General features: G+C 39.1%; 1 protein-coding gene across 1 annotated transcript in view; it reads right to left on the bottom strand.

The window, feature by feature from the left end:
- igsf3 (immunoglobulin superfamily, member 3) overlaps positions 1-26761 on the bottom strand; it is a 173855-nt gene that overhangs the window by 49414 nt on the left and 97680 nt on the right. The window contains exons 3-5 of the mRNA XM_065249009.2: positions 12688-13107; positions 5656-6042; positions 1030-1437 (exon numbers count right to left, since the gene is read on the bottom strand). Of these exons, the coding sequence (XP_065105081.1) occupies positions 1030-1437; positions 5656-6042; positions 12688-13107 (1215 nt within the window). The remainder of the gene's footprint in view (positions 1-1029; positions 1438-5655; positions 6043-12687; positions 13108-26761) is intronic.

Raw genomic sequence — 26761 nt, 5'->3', positions numbered from 1 at the left:
GAAAGGCAAAGTATAGACTCTTTTTAAAGTGAAGCTACGAATGGCTTGGGACAAGTAGACATTTTGAAGTATTTAAAAGCTTACATGATTGACAGCAGAAAGAAAATACATGCGACATATTGTATGTTATTCAGAACTGTTGAAGTACGTTTAATAAACACTCACTGTCTCATATCTTTTAGAGCATTTGACAATCCCTATTCCTGCCAACGTGCAAACCGCTCAAAATCGTCCTCTCTATAGTGCTCATTACACACGCAGTTAGAAAACAGACTGGGAAGTTACGGCTATTGATCGTGATGGAGAGCTGACAGCAGCAAAGGTCCACTGGGATACACATATATGATGATGCTTTGTAAGCACAAGCACGAGTCGGCAATTGACTGCGTGTGGACAGAAGCCAGCCGGCTTTTAAACATGGCACTTCCCATCTCACTCCGCTCTGTGCTTCAGTGAATCCATGTTCCCGTCACTGTGTGAGCTCAAGTGTGTTTATGTGTCTGTGTGAGCTAAGTGAACACATTTACAATCTCATAAATATGATGTGTTGTTGACAGTAAAAATACACTACGCTTGATTTCCGATCACTGCCTTTAATTACAAGTTTTTTTTGTATTTCTTTCCAAGCAAAAATGAACTTCTACTGCCACCAAAGAAGCCCCCAATGTATTCAAAGTATAAAATAACTTTAGCATAATTATACTATTATAATAATAATTTTAACATTTACTATACTTTTATAATGTAATTTACTATAAAAATATTATCAATAATATAAACCATTAACCAATTATAAACCATGTACTCTCTCTATATATATATTAAATAAATATTAATACTATGTAATTAATCAGGAATAATGCTAAAGGCCTACATTTGTCATTTTTATTTTTCTCTAGAAAAAAAAATGGTCCAGTTTTACTCATGCAAATTAATCACATATTTCCACACCATATTTCTCAAAGCTTTATCTTACACATATATCCTAAACAGAAGGATTAATAGTAGAGGAAACATTGGTGGTCTTACCAATTGATTTTACAGTGATGGTCTTAGCGGCCGATTCATCCCCTATCTGCTGCCAGATCCAGTCAGGTGCAGTACCGGTCTGAGACCATTCAGTGGCGCTGCAGCGGTACTGGCCATCATCTGTGGGAAGGGTATTGAACAAGGAAAGGGTGAACGTGTCAGGCCGAGTGCGCTCCACCCGGACCTCCCCGTAGGTGCTGCGCTCCCTAAAGGTGGGCCCGTGTGTGACTGTGCCATCACGGTCCACAGAAGCCACGTCCACCGCAGGACCCACCCCATCCTTATTCATCCGCAGCCAACTCACAGACACAGGACCCAGGGTGTTGTTAACAATGCAGCTCAGCTGGATGGTCTCTCCTTCCATAATCTCTGAAGAGTTACTGGATAACCATACAGAGATGTTACTTCCTATGAAAGAGAGAAAATTTACATGAAAGGTTATTCGATACAAGTGCTATTAAACATTTTATTGTATTATTGTAAAATAAAACGTCCTTGTTAGGTCAAAATGAAAGGATCAGTTTACTTTGCAGTCATCTTTTAAATGTCCCCAAGCAGCATTTTTCCAAGAAGTTAATGGGGAAAGGAATATACATAAAAAATGATTACATTTTACAGTGACATTGTCAGGATCCTGCCGGAACCTTGTCTTGTTTTAATATTTAGTCCAGTATGGCAGGGTTCTGACAGTACAATGTTTTGTGTGGGGAACGCGTGGTCTGTATTGTGTATACTAAACCATGTATTTTGTGTGTCTCGTCACTTTTTAGCCGCTCCCTTACCTGTTATTATTATCACCTGTGCCCCTCATTAGTTCTCTCTATTTAAAGTCCTTGTACTCATTGTTCTGTCTACGTTCATTTTGCCTTGTTCCTTGCCTGTGAGTTTCCTGTCTAAGTAGTCAAACTAAGTTTTTGTATATTTAGTGTTTAGTCCAGTTCTGTTAAGTCTATTGTTCAGTCTAGTCTAGTTTAGTGTTTTAAGCCCTATTCGGACTGGATTAGTTTTACAGGGGGACCTCTGAGAAAATCGTGCTTCTCAGAGGTCCTCTTTGTTTTTAATCCCGTCCGAATCGGCCATGTCTGTGTTTTTCTCTGACGACCTCGGTAAGAATTCCAGAGCAATTTACCTACTGTTTTTGGGGTTCATTTCGTGTTTTGGCCAACATGATCTGCTGTAAGGTCTTACTAATGCGCGTATATTGTATTTCCTGAGTCCCATTCATTCAGATATGGATGTTTTTACGCATTCGGCAAAATAAAATAATTAAATCAAGACGAGCTGAATATCAAACACTGTTAAGACTAAACACTGTAATATCATTAATGTTATAAGAAACTCCGTTCAAAGTTGTTCAACTCCGGAATGGTAATGTTAATTAAGAAAAGATAATAAATTGTTATTAATCATTATTTCTTCATTTCTTTCAGTTTATCATAAGCAGACAGTTATATAAAACACGTAGACTAACGTTACTTTAGTAGGATTTGTATATTTTAATTTTAATTTGTTAAAATTAAATTAATAAATTACATGTTCTGTCATAATTTTACATTTAAAGCAAAATATTAAACATTACAAACACGCGTATCCAGAGCACGTGCTCTTCTGCAACGCCCAAATGCATGAAACAGACACTCCCATCTCTGGAATAGCCTGCATCATTTTAATCCCGTCCGAATCGGTACATAAAATCACAGACGTCCTGGGGGACACGTTGAAACTCAATCGTTGTTTGGAAAACTAATCCCGTCCGAATAAGTCCGTATATCTTGTTTTATGTGGTTTGCCCCATCGTGGGTTTTTGTTTCCTGTTTTGTTTAATAAATATTAGTGTTTTTCTACCCGTGTTCGGATAAAAACACTTTGGAATGAATGGATGTAGATTTTTTTTCTAGGGTACAAGCATGCAAGTGTGTTTGTTTAGTGCTGGATTTTATTGAAACGGGGCGGTCCTAGTGATAAAGCACCTGGGTTATGAGTCGCAGGCGGTAAGTAAAACTGCATCAAATGTCTGTGTTTTGTTGGCAATAGGCGCATAAGTGCATATAATGTAAACGACACAAACATATAGTGAATCAAAAGTTATCCAGAGATAGCGGGATAATGTTTTGTGTTGTTACGTGCTTGAGACTCAATCCGCCTCCAAGAGCTCCGATTTTTTTTTTAAAAGTAGGGGTACAGCTCATCTGTCTTTTATAAATCTGATAAAACAAAATACTCTTCAGAGATATGAAGAATTCAATACTACACTGTAAAAAATACTTTGCTGCCTTAAAATTTTTTGTTGAATCAACTCGGATTTACAAGTCATTTCAACTTACTATTATTTATCTTGACTAGAGATCAGTTGTTATAACTACAGGTGAGTTGTTATAACTTATAAATTTAAGTTGACTTTTCTCAACTATATTTTATAAGTTGTGACAGCTAATTTCTGTTGACATGACTTGTAAATTTGAGTTGATTTAACAAAAAATTTTAAGGCAGCAAAGTTTTTTTACAGTGTACTCTAAATGTACTCAAGAGTAACATGAGATTAGCAGAAACAGTGTGTGCTATGTGAATTTAAGATGGGTCTTTCCAAAAATGTATAAACCTCTAATGTTGCTAAACAACTTAGAGAAAATAGAGAAAATAAATGAGATTCTAACTTCTGTAACCCACTGTTGCTCTGTATTCTGTAGCAGAATACTCTGTAAGCCTCAGGCCAGCATGTCTTTGGGGAGAGCTTCCTGATCAAGAGGTCTCGAGCCTTAAGAGATCTTGAAAGTATGAACGAAGATCAAAGCCTTCACAGACATCTCCAGAGTTCTGATCAGAAAAACCCTATTCCTACCAAAACAGCATGTGATAAAATAAAAACGGGACTTTAAAGAGACCAAGTCTGTGCTCTTCCCATGGGAATGCAAGGTTATATTTAAAATGCAGCGGCAGCTTAATATGGCAGAACTTTACCATAACTAAAGGTCCAATGAACCAAAGACGCTTTGACTTTATAAGAAAAGCAAAACTAGAAATGAAACCAAGGAGTCATTTCTCAGAGGAGAGGAGATAAGATTATACAATATCAATGAGGTATGGATGTAGTCTCACCTGTCCATGTTTTCTATTTCTCTCAATATTTTCTCTCAGTTGTATTGATTTTGTTTGTAACACTATCACTGTCACACAGAATTTGTGCAGGCAAGGGAAAGCCAAGTCTTGCATCAGGTGTAATTTGTCAGGTTTATGGATCCCTATATGTAGACACTCCTGCCATATACTGTCTAAAAGACTTACTCAGTTGTTTTTGCGGGGTTTACAGCAAAATAAGAGAGAAAGAGAGAGAGAGAGTATGAGTATGTGAGTGCAGAGGAGGCTGAGCTTTACGCTGTCTCAAAACCATGCTGCAGTTATCAATCTAATGCCCTAATAACCCTGCAAATACGGCAGACAGCCTCCTGCGGGATCAAATCAAAAAAGCAAAGTATGCTTTAATAAAGTGCTTCATTCAAAGCGTCTTTTTTTCTTCTTTCTATCAAAGCAAGAGGGACATTAGCACTACACCACGATGAACGATGGAACTGAGGTTATTAAGTTTACGACTCTCTTTAAGTATTAATATTGCTAATGGCTAGAGAATCTTCCAGACCCTCTTAAAAGAAGATCCCCGAGAGAAACCCTAAATGCGGATTTCCCTCAAAGTACAGAATCTGATAGGACTGTTCAGGTTGTCAGTTCAGCTCCAGTGCTTTCTGGACAATCTGAAGGGAAGGATGGCTGAATTGGAGAGGTCTCATTGGGACAGAGATAGAGTGGGGATGTTATAGAGTCTAGATTTAGGGAAAGAGATCTAAGTGGAACAGATGGATGCTCACTAACCCTTTGATTAACCTCCTATTTCTCATCTAACTCTCATCAAACCCTTCAGCCCTGTTGTGGCGTCTTGCATAAGCACAGCACATCCACCTTTGGGATCTCATTGGGCGGAGTTGCAAGGGGCGGCATTCTCCCACTCGACGCACTTTCATTTTATGCCTGTTAGTCCTGGCTTTTCGAGTAGCTCTCACTTGAAATGCAAAGCTATTTCAAGGGATTTTCAGGCCTCTACATTCAGAGAAAATGATTTGCACCATAATATTTTATACAGGAGATTTACTGTATATAGTACTCCCCATTCACAGCCAGCAGTTGTCTACCCCCACAATTACTAAATCAATTTTTGAACTTTACAATTTCATGTTTCTTTACGAGTTTGCATTAACATGTAATCGATAGGGAATGAGATAAAGCATATTACATTAACTGGTATAGATGAAACTAGCTGAGAAGTAAGAAGATGGGGATGCTGCAAAAAACTGTCATGGGACAGAGGTGAGGGACGGCTATTTATAGGCATCTCTTTGTGCTGATTGGTTGGATCACATAACTATGTCCTCCTGAACCTAGTTAAATAAACTTCATGTAATAAGGTAAACAAGATCAGAATAATCCACTTTAGGTGATGAACATCACTACTGGAACAGAGTTACTTTAATTCATTTAATAACAGAAACCATTAAGGGGGTATCAGCTGAGGGCTCCAGGGCCCAGTCAGAAACAGTGATATTGCCTCCGGGGCCAATCAGGAACTGTGATACTCACTCAGAGGGGTGACAGTGATCTGAACATTACGGGACCGTTTGCTACGGTCGATGAATTCCCCAGTAAGAGTCTTTTCCCGCTCTGTCACTCTGCAGATGTATTTCCCAGAATCCTCAGGCAGTAGACGCTGCAGTTTGAGAAGGTGGACGGAGGGGCTTTCTTTTCGTACGGTCAGGAGCCCGTCCGCCTCCCGCTTCACGTAGTTGGGTCCCAGTAAAGGCACGGCACTGGGTCCTATCAAGGCTATGGATGAGCTGCTGAAGACCCACGACACCGAAAAGAAGCGCTCTGGAACATTCTGAGCGTCAATGGTGCAGCGGAGCTCCAGCGGCTCACCAGCCGTGTAGGCCCGGCGCTCTGTAGTTACCTGGATACTGAAGTCCCGATCTGTGAGAGGAAGAGAGAGAGAAATATATTTTAAAAAATTGACAGTGCACCAAAGCATATAGTCAGTGAACTTCTGTCCACATTTAAACTAAAACTACACAAACTTATAGGGTTTAGTCAGAAGAATGCGGAAAAGGTTTTTGCATTTACTGTAGCTGCGTACCAGTTTTGTCCCAGTACTCAAGAATCATCAGAAGAGTCATTTCAAAATGATACACGCAGTTTGTGCTCGGCATTTCTTCACTTCATTTAACTTCTTCAGAGGTGATTGCCCTGGGCTCTAATTATTACAACACACTTCTTGCTGCGTAACAACGTATCGTTCTCACGGAGCGAGAAACTCAGGAAATGTACAGGGGGTGATGATGTGTGTTTTTACATGCAGTCATTATTTGCGTCTCAAGCTGCGCGTCGCGCTCCAAAATAACGGCACGCTGAACAGGCCCGTGCTAAAAACGGCATTCACAGATCACAGGAAAAAGGCCAGTGGCTGTTTTTCCTCTCCTTCTGTAGAGAAGCAGCATGATGCTCTATTAGGACATTATTGCCCGCCTGACTGGAGCCGCTCTGCGCATTAGGCTCAAATACGCATGCTTGAGACAGATTAATTAGCACTGAAGATAAAGAGCTGCATGTGGGAACAAGTAAGGAAAAATCGGAGATCACCACAGAGGATATGGGAGGGGCGACGTTTGATGTTTTACAAAGCGGAATCTTAAATGAATTAAAAATTCATAAGACTAAAGCCAAACCGTGTCTGAACAGAGGGGTCAGCAAAAACAGGCCTAGATGTGTTTTTCATGGCAACTATCAACAGCCAATTAAAATGTTTCATATGTAAAGACTAAAGATGGTTCACGATGAACCACTAATAAGAGTCTAATTACAGTATCATCACTTTGGCAAACACAGTCGATTATAATGTGTACAGAACATTTTAAAAATAACTACATTACTGATATCAAGTGTCCCATCATATTTGTAACATTGTCATTCAAAATAAAAATTCATTTTTGATTCCTAAAATAATATACTGTATGAAGAGCTCAAATGCAATGGTGCTAAACGCCACCTCCTTCAAAAATGAGATGATGACATTAACCAAAAGCTCTCAGCACCTATAAATATTTTCTCTTCAAACTTGCTTAATCCCACCGACAGGTCATTCAGAAACACTGCTTTGTTGACGGAATTCATTAAATGTGCTCATGTGTACTGTAGCTCAGTGGTAGAGCATGTTAGCAACGCAAAATGTCATGGATTTGAATCAAGAAAACACACAGGTTTGATAAAAATACTTCCGGTAGCTGCCGGTAGCGCCGCCATCTTAGCATTCAGGAGAGTTAAGATGTATGTTGGGTTAAAATAACCCAAGGTTAGGTTTGTCCATCTTTGACCCAAAGTTGGGTTACAAAACAACCCAAGTTCAGTTAATTTTTAAAGGGGTGCACGGATATATCGGCCGATGATGCTTGCTATGCTTTTTAATGAATTACAGTAAAATGCTGATACATCCAAAACCCAGGGGGCGCTCTTGTGCAGAAACTCAATATGCGATGTAGATGAAAAACCATACACACGCAGCTATGACACGCAACTCCAGGAAACTGCTTAAGAATATATATATATATTTTGCTGTTCTTCAAACCTTTTCAGGTATTTTCATGATAATAAAGAAAATGTAAAATGATTAAGTTTGACGAGTGTTGCTTTTTCAAATGCATGTTATAAACGACTCAAACTAACAGTGATTTCAGATCGATAAGGACTTACTGATCAAAAGCTGTAGTACATGAAATAGCTGTGAATAATATTGTCTGTGCGATTCAGAATAGTTATCGGCCAGACATTATTAGTGTATATCGGCATTTATCGGTGCGCCCCTAATTTTACCTTAAAATTTTTAGAGAATGTGAATTATTCAGCAAGCACTTCTACAACTATTTTTACAATTTGTGGTGCTGCACTATATGTGATATACAAAAAAGAACCATAGTTTTACTAGAAATTTTACCCATATATAAAATAACCATAATTTACCCATGGTGTTTGTAGTAAAACCATGTTTTTACAAATAGCAATCAATACAACACAAACATGGCTACCACACTTTTACTATAAAAAAACATGATTAATTTTCATTAATTTCCAGAGTATGTTAACTGAACTTTATAGTTTCTCATATCCTAAAAGAGATAGTGCTTTGTACACAAGTTATACAAAGCCGTCTTATTAAATCAGAATCTTCCTTCAGGGGTTTACAACTTGTTAGAAACTAATTATGAAGTCATCTGCTAGTAATGTCTCTCATAACTTACATTCTTTTGTGCTACTGCAGTCTGTTGAGTACAGTACAATACAATGACTGTGGACAAACTGCTGACATTCATAATGATAGGGATCATTTAAAAGTAACATGAATAAAGAATATACAATGGGGAAGAAATGTCAGAATTGAATGACGGCATTAGGTTTGACTTTGCAGGCGTACATGTAATAGATTTTTGTGACAGATTACCATAGAGAGAAAGAGAGAGAAAGAGTCAATTGTGTTGTGGGTGGGTGCAGTCACAACTATGGTATGGAAGGGGGCTGTGTGAACGCAAACTGCTGTGTGGGATTGGTTGCCAAAAGCTTTGCCACAGAAATGAATCCATCGATCAGCTGTTGTATATGCTTCAATGAGCTATGTGATGTCCTATTAATGCTTACTGCACAACTTCTGTTTCCCACCACAGTTCACCAGAGCAATAAACACATTAACACAGAGTTGAAACTCACAAACACGTGTTATGAGAATGACATATGGTGTGCATTGAGCTAGTGTCAATATAAATATGCAAAACAGAGTAATGACACGTGACAATGTGTGTGAACTTGTGCCAGAGTCTATAAAAGCTCTGAGATACCTGATGGAAAAATCCTGCTTAAGCCGGCATCTTGAAACATATCAGGGTCCAGACTGGTTATTAGCTGGCTCAAGCCGGCCATTGGATTGTTAACCATCTACCATGTTCCTGAAACCAGTGTGAAACATTTTGCCATATGTGATAGCTAGTTTGACCATCTTGGACCAGATTCCAAAATCCCAGACGATATGTAATCCAAAAATTACATATGTAAACTATGTAATTCCAGATCTTACAAAAAAAAAAACAATCCTGCACAGATGTGTGATTACAATCATATCTACCTTGCCTAAAAGGCCACTGGTTAGTACACAGAGAACATTGTGACCGTCTTGTCTAGCCGGAAGGGCACTTGGACGCGGCCAGCTAGAAAAGGGGATTACGGAGACAAATCTGTCTTCCTTCGTCTCAGTGTTGCTCTTGAAATGCTCTCTGGAATTTTTTATGAGAATCTCACTCAGGTGAAGCCTAGCCTGCATTTAGAAGGATCAGGCCAAAAAAACATCACCTCGACTCACACCCAGATTAAAAATGTATTTTTATTTAAAGTACAGCATGATAAAGTCTTAAAAGCACTTCATAAACCTGCATGTCCTACATGCAAGTGCCAGCATCTTTTAAATGAACTGATAATAAAAATGGAGTCTCTGTGGCCCCATCACTGTGAATCTGTTGGATACTAGTGGGCTGTAACAATCAATGGGAGTCTTCTGATAGTGTACTGTATTTGAAAACCGAGGACACTAGTGTTTACTGTAAAACAGATGACTTTCTCTAAAAGCTTTCAAAAACCTTTTACTGTAAATGGTTCGGTACACTGACTTTTAAGGCACTTATCAATAAACAGGATTAATGAGTTGATGATATGCAATTGAATTACTGAACAATGCAAGCTTTTAAAGCTTCAAACTTCTACACTTTGTGGCATTTTAGTATTACAGGACCATTTTCAACTTTTCTAAGCCAGGGGTCTCCAAACTTTTGGGAGCAAGGGCTACCACAATGGATAAAACAATCTAGAGTCTTCTTAATTAGTTTTACAATAGATTTTATTTTATTTTACTTGTAAATATGTTTCATCATAGTTTAAAATGTTAATATACATACAAGAAGCTACGCTAATTTAAAAATACGTAATAAATAAATATCACAATTGAAGCTTTTAGTAGAATGTGCTTTGGTGGGCACCTCACACACTTTTCGTGCGGGCAACCATGTTGGAGACCACTGCTCTATGCCTTTAAACTACAGTAAATAAGTTGTTTTTGCTACTCTACCTTTAAGACTTAAAAATGTAAATTACTACCTGTGTATCTCAATAGACAGGTATTTATTATTCTCCTGCCATGCTTTATTGGGATCAAGGCAGGATTGCATTTATTTTATCCTAATTTTCAACCCTAATTAAGATCACATTAGGTTCTTTCCTTATCATCTGCCTGATTTTGTAACTGTGTCCTTAAATGAAGACACCACAGTTTTTCCATATTTTACTATGTTCTTACCTTAACTTAGACAAATTAATACATACCTATCTTTTTTCAATGCGTGTACTTAATCTTTGCACAGTGCTTCGTGAATGTGTTAGCATTTAGCCTAGACTTATTCATTCCTTAGGATCCAAACAGGGATGAATTTAGAAGCCACCAAACACTTTCATGTCTTCCCTATTTAAAGACTGTTACATGAGTAGTTACACAAGTAAGTATGGTGGCACAGAATAAAACGTGGCAATTTTTAAAGCGTATAAAAAATGAAAACTTTATTGTATGGCGGAAGAGCACTTAGTTTGCTGCACTTCAAACTCGGCGTGCAGTAATATCATCACTCCTGACTACCCCCCCTCTTACTCAAACTTCCATCAATATTACTGCGCCAGAGGTTGAAGTGCTGCAAACTAAGCGCTCTTCTGCCATACAATATTGGTCTCAATTTGTATCAGCTTAAAAATAAATATGTTTTATTTTGTGCCACCATACTTACTCGTCTAACTACTCATGTGACAGTCTTTAAATAGGGAAAACATGGAAGTGCTTGGTGGCTTTTAAATTCATCCCTGTTTGGATCCTAATGAATGAATTGAGCTAGGCTAAATGCTAACACATTCACGACATGCTGTACATTGTACATTTACAGATTAAGCGCATGCATTGAAAAAGATAGGGATGTATTAATTTGTCTAACTTGAGGTAAGAACATAGTAAAATATTGAAAAACAGTGGTGATTTCCTTTAATAGCCACCCTCCCTACAACACATTCAATAAAATACACCCATACACCCACATCTTGGAACCCTTGACCAATAAGAGACAGAATAAAAAAAACACCCACAGCTCTTGCCGTGCCGTGTGTTTGATAAGGTGCTGCCCTGTCGCCTCCCATTTCCATCAAATTACTTTGGGCAAGTGTGCTTTGAGATTGAGTTACAGCCATGTAATCAGTCAGTCAGACAGCGGCAGGTTTTGTGTCTGCTGTACATGCTGTCTCACACTCGGGATGGAGCGAGGCTTTGGTAATAAATTGGGAAGTAATGGATTGACGCCAGAGATGAGGGAGACATTATTCTGTCTCAGCCTCTGTCCTGTGAAATATGGGTATCCCAGAGAAAGGAAAGTTTTGATCTACGACATCCTGTGCATTACGATAAAGGAATATTTCACCAAAACAGACTGAAATTCGTTATTCATTGAAAATCAGCTTTCAAGTTAAATTTGGCATATTTAAAATAATTTCTCAAACAGATACCATTGAGATCAAACCTAAAGCAACGTGTCTGAAGTAGTAGACTACTTACTTAACCAGTGCTTTATGCTATTTGGCAAAAATCCTTGACAGTACCAAATCCTATACACCTTTACTATATGGAAATAAGTGTCCAAAACATTTCAAAAAGTTCAATACGTTTGGAACAACATGACAGAAAATAAATAATGATGCTTTTTGGGGGGGGGCTCTTTTTTTAATAGCATTGGTCATCAAACAGATGTCAGATAGTTATCACCAGTCGCTGGCTCTATCTGTGTTATTCCACAGATGTGTTGGAGTCAGATGAGTCGACTGACTGGCTCATTACCTGATATGGAGAGACCACTGAGAGTTCAATACGCCACCTCAATGACACCGGCGATATCAATGAGTGGAGTCCTGAGAGCAGACACCTGTCTGTGATAGCCGGTTTGATGTTAAGGGGATCAAACACTATCTATCTGGGCCTTGGGTGATGTGCGTCATTACAAAGCACACAAATACAATGAAATGACATGCTCAACAACTGAAGAAGCTTCCTGTGTATGTCCTGCTGTGGGCCAGCTAATGGTGGAGACAAAACGGTGACATTTACATGTATGCATCTGGCAGATGCTTTTATCCAAAGCAGCTTACGGCGCATTAACAGCAATCGAACCCTCAATCTTTTGCACAGCTAATGCAATGCTGTACCATTGAGCTACATGTCCTTATTTTCCCACCATCCGTAACACAAAATGTACAACCGTTAAATCAAATGCAATGATATATTTAGGAATAGAAAATTAGTTCATTTTGGTTCACGGTAAATTAAATACAGCATCAACCCTGACTAAGGACTTTCTCTCTCTTTGGGAAGTTCTTTGGGAAATAATGCTCTGCTTTTCTATCCATCGTGCTAATAAAGTCACTGTTAGTTTAGAATTGGCAATTAGAAACTACAAAAAACCAATTACCCCCAGAAAGATGCAGTGATCAACAACCACTCACCTGTGGGCTGAACTGTGACTGACGTCTTCTCAGACTCTTTGCGGGTCAGGGAGTACCAAGAGCGATCTGGGTCCTGGATCCACTCGGAGGCCTCACAGTAAAACTCGCCCTGGTCTGCGGGCTGCAGCTTGTAGATGGTGAGGCGGTAAGAGGTGGCGTTGGTCTTGTCCAATCGCAGGTCTCCCGAGGACAGACGCTGGCGGTACTGTCCGCCCGGTCTCAAAACGAAGTCTCGTGACAGGGTGACGAGGTCACGCGGACCAGAACCGGGATCGTCTGAGGGGTGCAGGAACCAGCTGACGGACACGTGCGTGTGTTGGGAGGTTTGCCTGGTGACCTCGCAGCTCAGCTGTAGCGTGTCCCCCTCCACTTTTGAGAGCGTCTGAGCGGTCGCGGTCACCTCCAGGGTGTCTGGAATCACTGCGGGGATAAAGGGTGAGAGTTAAGGTTAGTTTGAGAGTACAGTTCACAAAAAAATAAAACACATTCCTAAAGCCATTCGCTCTATGTCCCATTAACATTTAAACAGGATTCCTTTCTGCAGGGCTTTTCAACAGCGAACCTTCTTATTATACGACGTATTGCCTCAAGAAAAAACAACCCATTTATGTCCTCTGCAACCTCTGATATGCCCACTTCTCTCCCTTCTTCTACCTCCTACAGCCTCTAGCACCTTTTCCAATAAAACATGGCTGAAAAAATAGAGACAAAAAGGCACAAACTCTCCAGTGTACAGCCTGCTGCGACTGTGTGTGCACATACATGCTTGCATGGAGCTACACAAGCAGGCCTGTAATTACAGATAAACCAAATATACAAACACATCTTTTGTTAAAAACAGCTTGCTGTGTGCACACGCTGAAGTGCCTGAATGCATTGCACAGTTGTGCGTGAAATGTGAATGGGCAAATTAGTTATACTTTAATGAGTCCATCTATTTCCACTAGTTTAATCAATTTCAGGCCAGTTTCCTTTAAAAAATAACCATGTTTAACTACAAATATGCAGCTTCTTTACATTTTTATACAAGGCCTGTGCTTTTGGTCTTTTGGTCTTACTATAAGAAGATTTTGGTTAAGATATTGAACTAAGAGTGTTTTGGAGGCATAAAAGTAAAGTTCTTCATCTTATGTTATTTTTGATTTCTGAGTTGGGTGTGTAAGTCACAAAATCATACATTATATTATTTTAATCACTGTCTTGTTACCTAAAACATAACACCATTTTGAAATTTGTCAACAACTCATAGTAACTGATAGCTGAGAAATAATTTTTACACAGCGGGGTTGGTTGTAACTAAGCCTCCAGTATACAATGATAATAAAAACAATGTAAATATTATTAATCAAAATGATAACTGTTAATACAATATCAGGGGAAATTACTAACAATTATAATTTTTTGTCTCCTAATTGTGCAGCCCTTTAAAAAATCTATTCATATGCATTGATGCATAATACAAGGATGGTTAGATGAAGGATCATGGATGGATGAATGTGTGGATATCTATCTATTATACGCAGATATATAAACAATATCCACCTTAAGTATATAGACAAAATTTTATTGAATTATTTGTGTTTAAACCAAATTTTCTAGCAGGTTACAAAATTAACCCCACCTATGGCGTAAGTTGTAACCTTTTGCACTCCTGTCACTTTCAGTGTAATTGTATGATGACAGTAGGTCCCACAAACAAACTTTAAGTGTTCATTTGTAGCATATAGGTGTTTGTTGGTTGTGTAAAAAAATATTAATCTAACTTAAATATTTTTTTGAATGATAGAGCCAAAGCCAAAAAGCATTAGGTTGTGCCCCCCTTTCCCCCTTGCATAGTCATACTGGCACAATATAGTAGATAACGATTTGTGACTAGGGCTGCGCAATATTTAGTTTCATCATCAATATTTGCATGCATCACGACAGCAGCATCTGCAGTAGTCACGTTGCATAAAATTCAGAGCATATTTGGATACCCTTGTCAGTTTTACACAATATTAGAATGGTTTCAAACAACAGACAGAAATCTGTAAGCTATACTAGAAATGCAATGCATCTCATCACTGGGTGAGAAATGGGCTTTCACAAAAACAACAACAACATAAACAACCAAAATATTTCTCTCAATAGGAGTAGGCAGGTAAAAAGGGTTCAAATTGTTCACATTTCTTTTCCAAGGGCACTTATTAAAAATGAATAAGTAGCATGTCCTTACAATCTTAACTACAACAGAATGAACTAGTTATAGATATGTATGCTTTGTAGTTGTCAACAAATCCTTTTGCCTACTGTAAAAATTTAAATGAGGGCATTTAATTGTTTAGACTGAATTTATGTTTTTGTCATGACCTCTAAAGTGCCCACAATTGGTTTTGTACACAAATATTGTGCCTACGTATGAATTTTATTACAACGCTAAACTTTCATTTACTTATTTAAATGGATGAGTTGGATGGGAAATGCAGCCAACAAGGGCCCAGCATACTTGGAAATTCTTTGAATACTATTTAAAAAACATCCCAGGTGGCATATCATGAAGTTGGTTGGGAGCCCAGAATCTGCAAAGCTGTAATCTCAGCAGAGGGGACTTTGAGGAAACAAAATATATATAAGTAAGATAGTTTTGATTTGTTTAAAGGCAGGGTGCATGATTTTTGAAAACCACTTTGACGGGCAGACTACCAAAACACACTTGTAGCCAATCAGCAGTAAGGGGCATGTTTACTAACCGACATTGTTGCCTGGGTAGCGTATGTGTGTGGCGGGTCTATCAAAAGAAGGTCCAGATTCTATTGGGGTAGGGGCGTGTTTGTTTGGGTGATTTCAAATACAACATTGCCTTTCAGAGATCATTAGGGATGGGTACCGACCTCGGTACTTTTATAGGCACCGACCGAATTGCGTCGGTACTACCCAGTATCGATTCACATAAAATCAATCGGTGCTCAATTTCGGTACCTGAGAGAACATGTCAGCACGCCGTGTGAGTCTGGTACGTAGCGAAAGCGTGTGCGCGCGTGAGAGAGAGAGAGATCGTGTGGTAAGTGACACCCCTTTGCAACTTGCTTAATGGCTAACAGAAAGCGATCTAACGTGGTTAAATTTCACAAAGGATGATGCAGACAATGCTACCTGTAATATTTGTAACCGTAAGTGCAAGGCAAGCAGTGGTAATACATCCAACCTGAGGAAGCACTCATTTAAACACAGTGTGTATTTAAAAGCACAGCTTATTAAGCTTATATAAAAGCTTATTAAGATGCGTTTTCGTCGATCGGATCACTAGTGGACGAGAGAGACAAATTCTTTTTACACCTGGTATTTAGCAACACCAGTCCGTCTCTTTTGTCCACTTTCGATCGCTTCTGTCCTGATTTCTTTGAGTGGTGGTCCGTGGAGATCGCGGGGAAGTCCCTTTGCTTTCGTTTTAACGCAAGCTGGAGTAATGACGGGTTTAAATGGACGCGAACTAATACTATGCTTGTGTTTTAAGTAAACATGCTGCACAGTGTTTTGTACATGAATATGTTGGAGCTTTCTCAGATTTTTCAGCACAATTAATGAAATAAGATCACACAACTTTCACGCGCTCGCGAAATGAAACTGCGGAGATCAGCCGCTTTTAGTTTTATCAATGAAAGCCTAAAGACTGTGTGTTCACGCTAAAAGTCAGAAATGACGTAAAACTTTGTCCTCAGTACCTCAGATTAGATAAATAGGAGGAGAGAAGGCGGTCCGTGTGGCTGTTTGAACTCATTCAACCACATGCGGACCAAATGCCAATGCTGGCCAGATTGGCAAAAAAGTATCTCTGTGTCCAGTCCTCTTCTACATCCTCAGAGCGAGTGTTCTCTACCGCTCTGTCATGGCTTTTACCTGAGAACGTTGACATGCTGATTTTTCTAAAAATCAACTGCTAGTATTGTTTTCTACATAAAAGTTTAGTTTTATGTTGCTTTTAGGACGTTTATGTTCATTGATCATTTGTCTTACTTATATATTTTATTTATTTATTTTATTTATATGTAAGACATATGCCCTGGATGTTATAAGGATGTTTTTTTTTTTTAAAGATTTTGTGTATTATTAAACATGTCGAAATAAATAACAAAATGTTGAAAATGAGAGGTTTGGGCTTATTATGTCCACTGAAAGTCACTTAAGTCAGAGTAAAGTACCGAAAAAGGTACCGCTGGGTACCGGTATCGAATTCCAGGTACCGGCATCGGAACCGGTAAAAATGTGAAAGGTACCCAACCCTAGAGATCATGCACCCCGCCTTTAACACGGTTTAATAACTACATAATTTCCAGGTATGTCGTTTCATAGTTGATGTTACTATAGATTTTAAAACATGAAAATATATCTTTCTATCTGAGGCCGATGGAAAATCTGTCCAATCTCATACACCTCACTCAAATCACTGGACAAGTTGCAAGCTGATTTTAGTGTCATGGAAATCTAATACTGTTAGCAGTGGATGATGAGGGGCATCTGGTGCTTCCTGGAATTTGTCACCCCCTCAAAGACTCCATCATTGCTTATTTCTAACATTGAACAGGGTCTCCGTGTAAGCACTTACAGACAGCCATCGGAAGTGCACCAAAATGGAAAAGCACCGGTAGCAGCTAATCAAATGCTTCTGTTGCACATTGCACCTTCTCATCACTCGGAAAATGGTTTTCAAAGTGCCGGCAGGAGGTGCACACACTTCTGAAGTACACAGAAGTGCATGCATCGCTTTTGGATTGGTGTCACACAGTCAATTTGAAAATATCTAATTAAGCCCGAATTATGAAAGCGACATTACCAATCTGTAAACCATAAACAGGCGCATAAAAAGTCCGCACCCGCAGATCTGCAAAGTACAGAAGAATATTAAAAATTTCAGCCTGCTACATGTACTTTCAGTTCTATTAAACATATTACAAGGTCAAATGAATGTAAATAGTTAATCCATTTTGTAGAAATTTTCTTCAAAATCAATGCAGAAAGTCATTGGTAAATTTATTAGATTAGGTCCAATGTACAGAAAACTTTAAAAGAATTGTAATTGGGATCCTGTTTATGGCAACCTTGGGCCTACCCATATGTTACAAAATGTGAAGTGTTTGGCTCATATGAGTACCAAAGTATAAAGTCCTCTCTGAAAGTAAAGCTTTAACTCACACAGCAACATAAAAAGCTTTCAGGTACATAAGTGTCTCTCAATTTCAAAGCGAATGGCCATGAACAAATAAAAACCAGAAGTGCAAGCTTTAAGTAAATGTAATGCACACATGCACTACTGTAGCATTGCTATACATCTGAAAATTGACCCTCAGGGATTCAGCAAGAAGGTTTACCTGCGCGCATGTCATGCGACTGCACTCGCTCTCATGATGAGAGCTCAATTATTCTACTTCCTGTTTACTCAAACATTATCTCTGCCCAGTCGCAGAGCAGGAGCCCTATATAAGCTACGCAATGCTAATAAAGCAGCAGTGAGCAGGATGGAATGGGCACGTGGTTTATATAAAATGAACAAAAGAGGAGACAGCGTGAGAAAAAAAATGAGTCACAGGAACGGCGATAGGCAACGATGCAAATGAAACAACGAAAAGAAAGAAAGGAAACACGGCACTGTTTAACAGCAGGTTACTCCTGCCGCGCTTTGAAGAATCACAGATGTTAGACACAGAGACAAAATAATGATATGAGATAGTCAAATGAGCCTGGGACCGAGGTGGTGGCCCTCTGCTGGGTTTTTTAATAAGGGCCCACTGTGTCTCTCACACCCCAATGAACAAGAAGGACCTACCACCTCATGAATCACAGAAGAGAGCGAGAAAAGGCGGGAAAACGTGAGGAAGGGATGACAAGGATAAAAAGACAGTGATTTTTTTACTTGGGCGTCTCTGATTGTTGTTTTATACGTTGTGTGTGTCTAAAAGAGATGATGATAATGTGGGAGTGTGAAAGGGAGCTCGCTCACATACAGATATTTTTGTGGAGGAGTGCGGGTGAGTGTGTGTTTGTACGTAGGCGAGGACCTGAGGGACAATCGTCACTAGTACTGTAACACCACTCACACCCCCACAATCATCTCTGACTCAATATAACCATTATACATTATGGTCCCAGTAATGGGGGAAATTCAATAATCCTCCTTCATCTTAGCATAAACGCATACTAAACAAACAAGAAACCCACACTCCCCAGAGGAAATCGAATCGACACCTAAATATTAGATGTCATATTCTACAGAAATGAGCTCGTTACCATAACAACTACTCAACAAGGTCCCATGGAAACGGATAGCTGTTTCCATGCCAACATTAAATCCTTAACTTGTAAGGCATAAAGCTATTGATGGCATCAAACAACTACTTCATATAAGTTTTCCAAGTTAAGTCTCCAAATCAGGGCTGAGGCATCTTAAACTATTAGCATTTCGCAAACTAAGACAGAGAAAGAGACTGATGGATTGAGACATCTCACTCTCAGCCACATGAGGTATAGTGGGACATCTCACTCTCATGTTCATCTCACTAAAGCCTGGGATACACTGCACGATATTTGGCTGTCCCAGATTGCTATCGTGAAACAATCGTCGCTATTTCTGTGATCATGGCTTTTTATCGGTGGTCCTACTGTATGTCGCACAGTGAGAGAGGTTCAAAGACAGCCGTTTTCCCGGTCTTGCATCCAAAGATAGCCTATGATAGTTTTCTGACAGTGTCAGAAATTCAGCTTGAGTAGCGCACGGTGTGTTTGCTGCTACGACCTGCGTACTGGTATTTGTTTACCACTAGCGCACGCTGGTGACATTGCGATAACATGTGGCAGAGCCGTTGAAGCTTCTGTGTCATCATTGTACAGTCTATATGCTTGTCATACGCAAGTTTAAACAACCCATGTCGCACAGTGTGATAAGGTAAAAGATCTTATAGGAGTGCCAAAATTCTGCAGTGTATTCCGACTTTATAGACGGTTTCAGTAGTAGCAACATAAACAAAGACACGTAACTTCCGGTAAACTCCGCTAAGAATAAATAACAACAAAGTGCTTTCAAAGTTGTTTACTTATACACTCACCTAAAGAATTATTAGGAACACCTGTTCAATTTCTCATTAGTGCAATTATCTAATCAACCAATCAATCACATGGCAGTTTCTTCAATGCATTTATGGGTGTGGTCCTGGTCAAGACAATCTCATGAAATCCAAACTGAAAGTCAGAATGGGAAAGCAATTTTTAGCTTGGCATAGTTGTTTTTGCCAGACGGGCCGGTCTGAGTATTTCACAATCTGCTCAGTTACTGGGATTTTCACGCACAACCATTTCTAGGGTTTACAAAGAATGGTGTGAAAAGGGAAAAACATCCAGTATACGGCAGTCCTGTGGGCGAAAATGCCTTGGTGATGCTAGAGGTCAGAGGAGAATGGGCCGACTGATTCAAGCTGATAGAAGAGCGACTTTGACTGAAATAACCACTCGTTACAACCAAGGTATGCAGCAAAGCATTTGTGAAGCCACAACACGCACAACCTTGAGGCGGATGGGCTACAACAGCAGAAGACCCCACTGGGTACCACTCATCTCCACTGCAAATAGGAAAAAGAGGCTACAATTTGCACAAGCTCACCAACATTGGACAGTTGAAGACTGGAAAAATGTTGCCTGGTCTGATGAGTCTCAATTTCTGTTGAGACATTCAGATGGTAGAGTCAGAATTTGGCGCAAAAAGAATGAGAACATGGATCCATCATGCCTTGTTACCACTGTGCAGGATGGTGGTGGTGGTGTAATGGTGTGGGGGATGTTTTCTTGGCACACTTTAGGCCCCTTAGTGCCAATTGGGCATCGTTTAAATGCCATGTCCTACCTGAGCATTGTTTCTGACCATGTCCATCCCTTTATGACAAACATGTACCCATCCTCTGATGGCTACCTTCCAACAGGATAATGCACCATTTCACAAAGCTCGAATCATTTCAAATTGGTTTCTTGAACATGACAATGAGTTTACTGTAAATGTCCCCCAGAGTCACCAGATCTCAACCCAATAGAGCATCTTCGGGATGTGGTGGAACGGGAGCTTCGTGCCCTGGATGTGCATCCCACAAATCTCAATCAACTGCAAAATGCTATCCTATCAATATGGGCCAACATTTCTAAAGAATGCTTTCAGCACCTTGTTGAATCAATGCCACGTAGAATTAAGGCAGTTCTGAAGGCGAAAGTGGGTCATACACAGTATTAGTATGGAGTTCCTAATAATCCTTTTGGTGAGTGTATAACAAGCTTTATAAACAACACGTAGATTACCTAGGAAACCGACAAGTTATTTGTTATAGTTGAGAACTCTAGTCTACAGTCTTCTGCTCCGTGTTGGGTTTTATATTTGGCCGCAATATAGCACAATCTCCATGGACACATTTCTACTGTCATGTGTTATATACAGTAATACTGGCCAGCCCTAATGTAAAACAGATTCAGCAGTCGGCGCTTCTATCTTGGCTGAATTAGGGTCTGGAGACTCATGCTGGTATGATACCAGGAGCTCAATCTCAGAGATGAGATGCAACCTGCAGAGCGAGAAGACAATCTGAAGTCTCCATGCAGACTAATCTCAGACCACCGGTCTGTGCCATCTATTCACTAAAACCGATTCTGAAGAGCAGAATTCACTAAAGTGTGCAGCTGAAGCTTGTTTAATGTGGGTTCAGAACCTAAGCAGATGGCATAACTCTGATGCCCCATAGATTTCCTCTTTAGCCAGCTGCCCACTTATCAATCTAAAACAACTTGAAAAAGGTCAGGAGTGCTGTGATTCCACCAGCCACTGAATCTGACAACCTCACTGCTCTGAAATGAAACAGGGAGAACCATAAATGACTGCTTTAACACTTTTCACAGATTCAGTCACATGAGCAACATCTCATTTACAGTAAGCTGCAAATCAATGTGAAGTTTGCCAAAATTTATCCTTTCATCAGTGAACAGAATGACCCACATGAAGTGTATCCAGATCCGCAATGAACCTTGAGGTTGTCAGTTCATTAATGCAAACTGGAGGCCATAAAGAACTTTTTTTTGTGGTCACTGCCAAAACCATAAAGCCCATCCTAATGACCTTCACTACAAGAGATGAGGTACCACATTCTGACTCCCTCATAGGTGATAAAGTCAGTTAGTGGGTTGCTACATTTAGGTACCGCATTAACAAACTCCAAACATGCGTTTTCAATTCTCAGTGTCTTTTACCAACTAAAACAGCTTTTTAAACAAGCGTAGTACTTTATAGAGCTTATACACCTGGCTGTGCTATGTGTGAATATAAGGTGGCAGAAATAAGGAAGCTCTTATGTGAGGTGCTAAACCGCTGCACCTTCCTGGCGCTGGGAAAGCAAGCAACCTGCGTGGGTACCAAAGGTTAACATGAGAGCATTTGCCAGAGGTACGTTGCGTCCTCTTATCAAGAATCGCTATTGAATTTGCCATGCACGTCAGTTAAGACAAAGGCTAAGGAAAGAGCGCTGATCCCTCCTGGTGCTACAGTAAATGAGCTACTCTCCCGCTAACCTCGTCTCCATTACAATATCAAACAGACGCTCTGCCAAGAGCAGCCTGACAATTAACATAATCCAGCAGTTAATGCAAATGCAAACAAGTTAAAGATTCATTTAACAATTAGAGGAGATGAGGAGGAAACACCTTCTCAAAACCGTTCTTTCTTTAAATATCACAGCAGCCAGGCGACACTTTATAGTGCGAAAGCCGTTTAAACTTAGTGACATGAGAGAAACTCTGAAGCTAGTATTTTACTGTGTTATATTGCAGGGGATTCTGTGAGACACTTTTAAAATCCATAAAATAGAGACTATTGTTCTGTTTCAAAGTGCCATTAGATGCTAGGAAGCTGCCTTCTAAGGCTAGAAGCACAGTTCAATTTTTATGCATACGCGAGGGTCCGTCTCATTGTGCTTGATGAAAATCTCGTCATCAGAATAGTACGTGCACCACCGTATTTTTGTAATTACGCATACTTTGTACGTCTGTGTACACGTATGAGTCTAATAAACGATGCTTTGCCAGGCTGTGCGTTAGACTGTGCGTGAACGTCATGCTTCAAGAGATTTGGCTTTTAATTTACATGACAACACCATTTTGGGGTACTGAAAATTAAACCTTTTCAAAGTGCAAGTTCCCGTTCTTACTGTGTTTTTTAAGCTTTGATTGTGTTTTCAGTGCGCAATATAACATGTGTTCATGTTTCACGTGTAAAAAACATGGTATTTTTCACACAATTTACTTATTTGTATACCGCTGTTTTCACTGTTCTCAAAATAGGCTGATGTCTTCCTTGTTCTATGAAGTCCCTCCTTCAGAAATACATAAAGAGTTCTGATTGGGTAGTTTATTTAGTGTGTTGTGATTCGATAGCAGCTTAGCTTAGCAAGTTCACTGTCAAGCGATATACTTTCTTTAACAGAATTCCCCTTTCAAAGCCTACAGCGAACGGCCGGTTTAAACTACAGCCCTCTAACTTCCTGCTTTAATGACGTCAGTAGAACAGTTTTGACTAAGCTCCGCCCACAGGAATACGTCAGTCGCCAGCTTTGGCTCAAACGGTTCTGCTAAGCTAAGCTACTATCGAATCACAACACACTAAACAAACTACACCATCAGAACTCGTTACGTTTTTCTGAAAGAGGGACTTCATAGAACAAGGAAGACTTCAGCCCGTTTTGAGGACAGTGAAAACAGCAGTATACAGATAAGTAAATTGTGTGAAAAATATTGCGTTTTTTACAAGTGAAACATGAACACATGTTATATTGCGCACTGTAAACACAATCAAAGCTTCAAAAACACAGAAAGAACAGAAAAATGCCTTAATCAATATTTAAAATCAACAGTCAATCATGTGTCACAAGTGCAAACAAGAAGCACTCGCTATGTTTTGGAGATTGTGTCAACAAAACGCCTCTCCTCCCTCCATTTCTTCACCTGCCCAGCATCACTCCATCCCATTATCTTCAAAATTCCTCTTCATCGTTCTTACTCTTCGTTCCACCATCTTTCAAAGGCTGAGCCTTCCTCTCTGACCAGCGATTTAAGTGCAATCACACAGCGGCTGAGAGCAAAATAATTGGCAATGCGTGACCAGAGGAAAGAGAGACACAGTGAAAAAAGAGAGAGGTGAGCAGGCAGACAGTGACAGCGGAGATTTAAAGAGGTCGTCAGAGCAACAACTTTACACCCTGCACTCGGTGGGTGAGCTGCGATTCACTGTCACATCAAAAGCATGCTGAAAAGAGAAAGCAGGAAAATGGCGCATCTATTCATGCGCTCGCTGTGACAGACGCCCAGACATCAGCACTAGACTTTCATTTATACAGTCTCTATCAATTCAACCTTGTCTACTTGTCCCTTCATCTCCCTTTCTCTCTCTATTCACACAGACACTCAGGCTCTTTTTTGTTTATTGCACCGTTCAATTAAAATGGTTATGGATGACATCACACCGAGTGCTGACTGAGATGTGAAGGACGCGAGAAAGGAGAAAACTTCACAAGGTCAGAAAAAGCACTATGGTGTTTGCTAGACACTGGGCACGTTGGGTTCAAAAGCAGTGCATTATAAATAAAAAGTCTTATTATTATTGACACCCTTTCTCTCTTGCACAAATATGAAAAGGAACCTTAAAAAAAAAAATGATTGGAAGAGATGGAAAACAGTGAGTGATAAATCTATTGCAATCAGCGTTTGTCATTTGATTTTCCTCTGCTCTTGTGATGTCAATATTGGTTTTCAAATCACACAATGCAATGACTAAACAACCTTTGGAGAGAGAAAAGAGATCAGTAACTATCCTCAGCTCGATGAGTTTCACCCTGGACTCAGCATGCAAAAATAATTTCGATCTGCTACAACATATTCATATTTAAACTTGTGACTTCAAAGGGATTGCTCACCCAAAAATGAACATTCTGTCATTATTTACTCACCCTCATGTTTTTCTAAGCCTATATGAGTTTCTTTATTCTTAATAAAGAAACTTTATTAAACTATATTTTTTATTCAATCAAAATATCTTCTTTTTCGTTCAATGGAATAAAGAAACTCATCCAGGCTTAACGCAACGTGAGGGTGAGTAAATGATGAAAGAATTTTCATTTTTGGGTAAACTATCCCTTTAAGCAATTTCAGAGGAAAACATTTTCACGTGCGTGCATTTCTACTCTTTCATTTTGCATGTGAATGGAAATAAATGGAGGTCAAGGTCAAGGTCAAGGTCAAGGTAAACTTTATTATCCACAGGTAGGAAATTCATATGGTCACCTTACACGCTCCAAACAATAAAAACATAAAAATATAAATACAGTAGACATTAAAAACATTTAAACATTGAGAACAAAACACACAAAAACACAATCCAAACAGAAAAATAAATAAGCATTGAAAACTAGCTTAGTGCTAACATACACAGTATGCTCATATTTTAAAATGCCTAAGAATTTTTAATTCTATTGTTGTACAGTCTAATTGCTGTAGGCACGAAAGACTTACTGTACCTTGTGGTCCTAATTTTCTTTTGCAGAAGTCTGCCACTTGACCTATAGCTTTTTAAAAAACTCTGATGAAGAGGGTGGGTTGGATCCTTTAAAATTTGTTCTGTCTTTTTTAAACTAAGGTCATTGTATAGTTGAGCCACAGATGTTTGATCAACTCCAATGATCTTACTAGCTGTTTTGATTATTCGTTGCAGTTTATTCTGGTCCTTAATGTACATATTACCAAATGCACAGATAAGGCCAAATGATAAAACACTCTGCAAGAGAGCTTTATAAAACATCTGTAGAATACAGCTGTCTATTCTAAAATGATTAAGTTTTCTTAGGAAAAACATCCTCTTCTGCAACATTTTAGACTTATTTTGTGCACATTCATTAAAAGTCAGTTTATTGTCTATCTCAACCCCCAAATATGTATATGTTGTGACCCGCTCTACTGCTACCCCATTTATATTTGATAGTGGAACTATAGTTCCCTTTTTAGTAAAATCTATAATCATCTCCTTTGTTTTCTTTGGGTTAACCACAAGGAAATTATCTGTACACCAATCAATAAAACCCTGCACCTCTCTCTCAAAACCTTCTAGGGATGCAGCATTAGGTTTTACAAAACCCACTAATGCTGTATCATCAGCGTATTTCAAAAAGGTGTGATTTGAGGAGGTTGCTTGGCAACTATTAGTATATAAGGTGTACAGAATGGGGGACAAAACGCACCCTTGCACTGTAAAAAAAAATTTCGTAAAAAAACGGTCAAATGACTGGCAGCTACGGCTGCCAAACAAAAACCGTAAAATTAAAGTAAAATTTCTTAATTCCAATAAAGCTCAAAAACAATTAATTTACAGATTTTTTCTTTAAAAGTTCTGCAGAGAAATACTGTTATTTTACGGATTTTCCCCAGATTATTATGGTCAAACACCTTTAATAAACTGACAGCACTGAGAGTTTTGCAGAGAAATACTGTTATTTTATGGATATTTCCCAGATTATTATGGTCAAACACCTTTAATAAACTGACAGCGCTGAGAGTTTTGCAGAGAAATACTGTTATTTTACGGATATTTCCCAGATTATTATGGTCAAACACCTTTAATAAACTGACAGCGCCAAGAATTTTGCAGAGAAATACTGTTATTTTACGGATTTTCCACAGATTATTATGGTCAAACACCTTTAATAAACTGACAGTGCCGAGAGTTTTGCAGAGAAATACTGTTATTTTACGGATATTTCCCAGATTATTATGGTCAAACACCTTTAATAAACTGACATCACTGAGAGTTTTGCAGAGAAATACTGTTATTTTACGGATATTTCCCAGATTATTATGGTCAAACACCTTTAATAAACTGACAGCGCTGAGAGTTTTGCAGAGAAATACTGTTATTTTACAGAGTTTTCCCAGATTATTATGATCAAACACCTTTAATAAACTGACAGCACTGAGAGTTATGCAGAGAAATACTGTAGTTTTACGGATTTTCCCCAGATTATTATGATCAAATACC

This window comes from Paramisgurnus dabryanus, chromosome 15, assembly GCF_030506205.2.
Source record: "Paramisgurnus dabryanus chromosome 15, PD_genome_1.1, whole genome shotgun sequence".
NCBI lineage: Eukaryota > Metazoa > Chordata > Actinopteri > Cypriniformes > Cobitidae > Paramisgurnus > Paramisgurnus dabryanus.
Note: the sequence above shows the minus strand (reverse complement) of the source record. Positions and strands in the feature narration are given on the sequence as shown.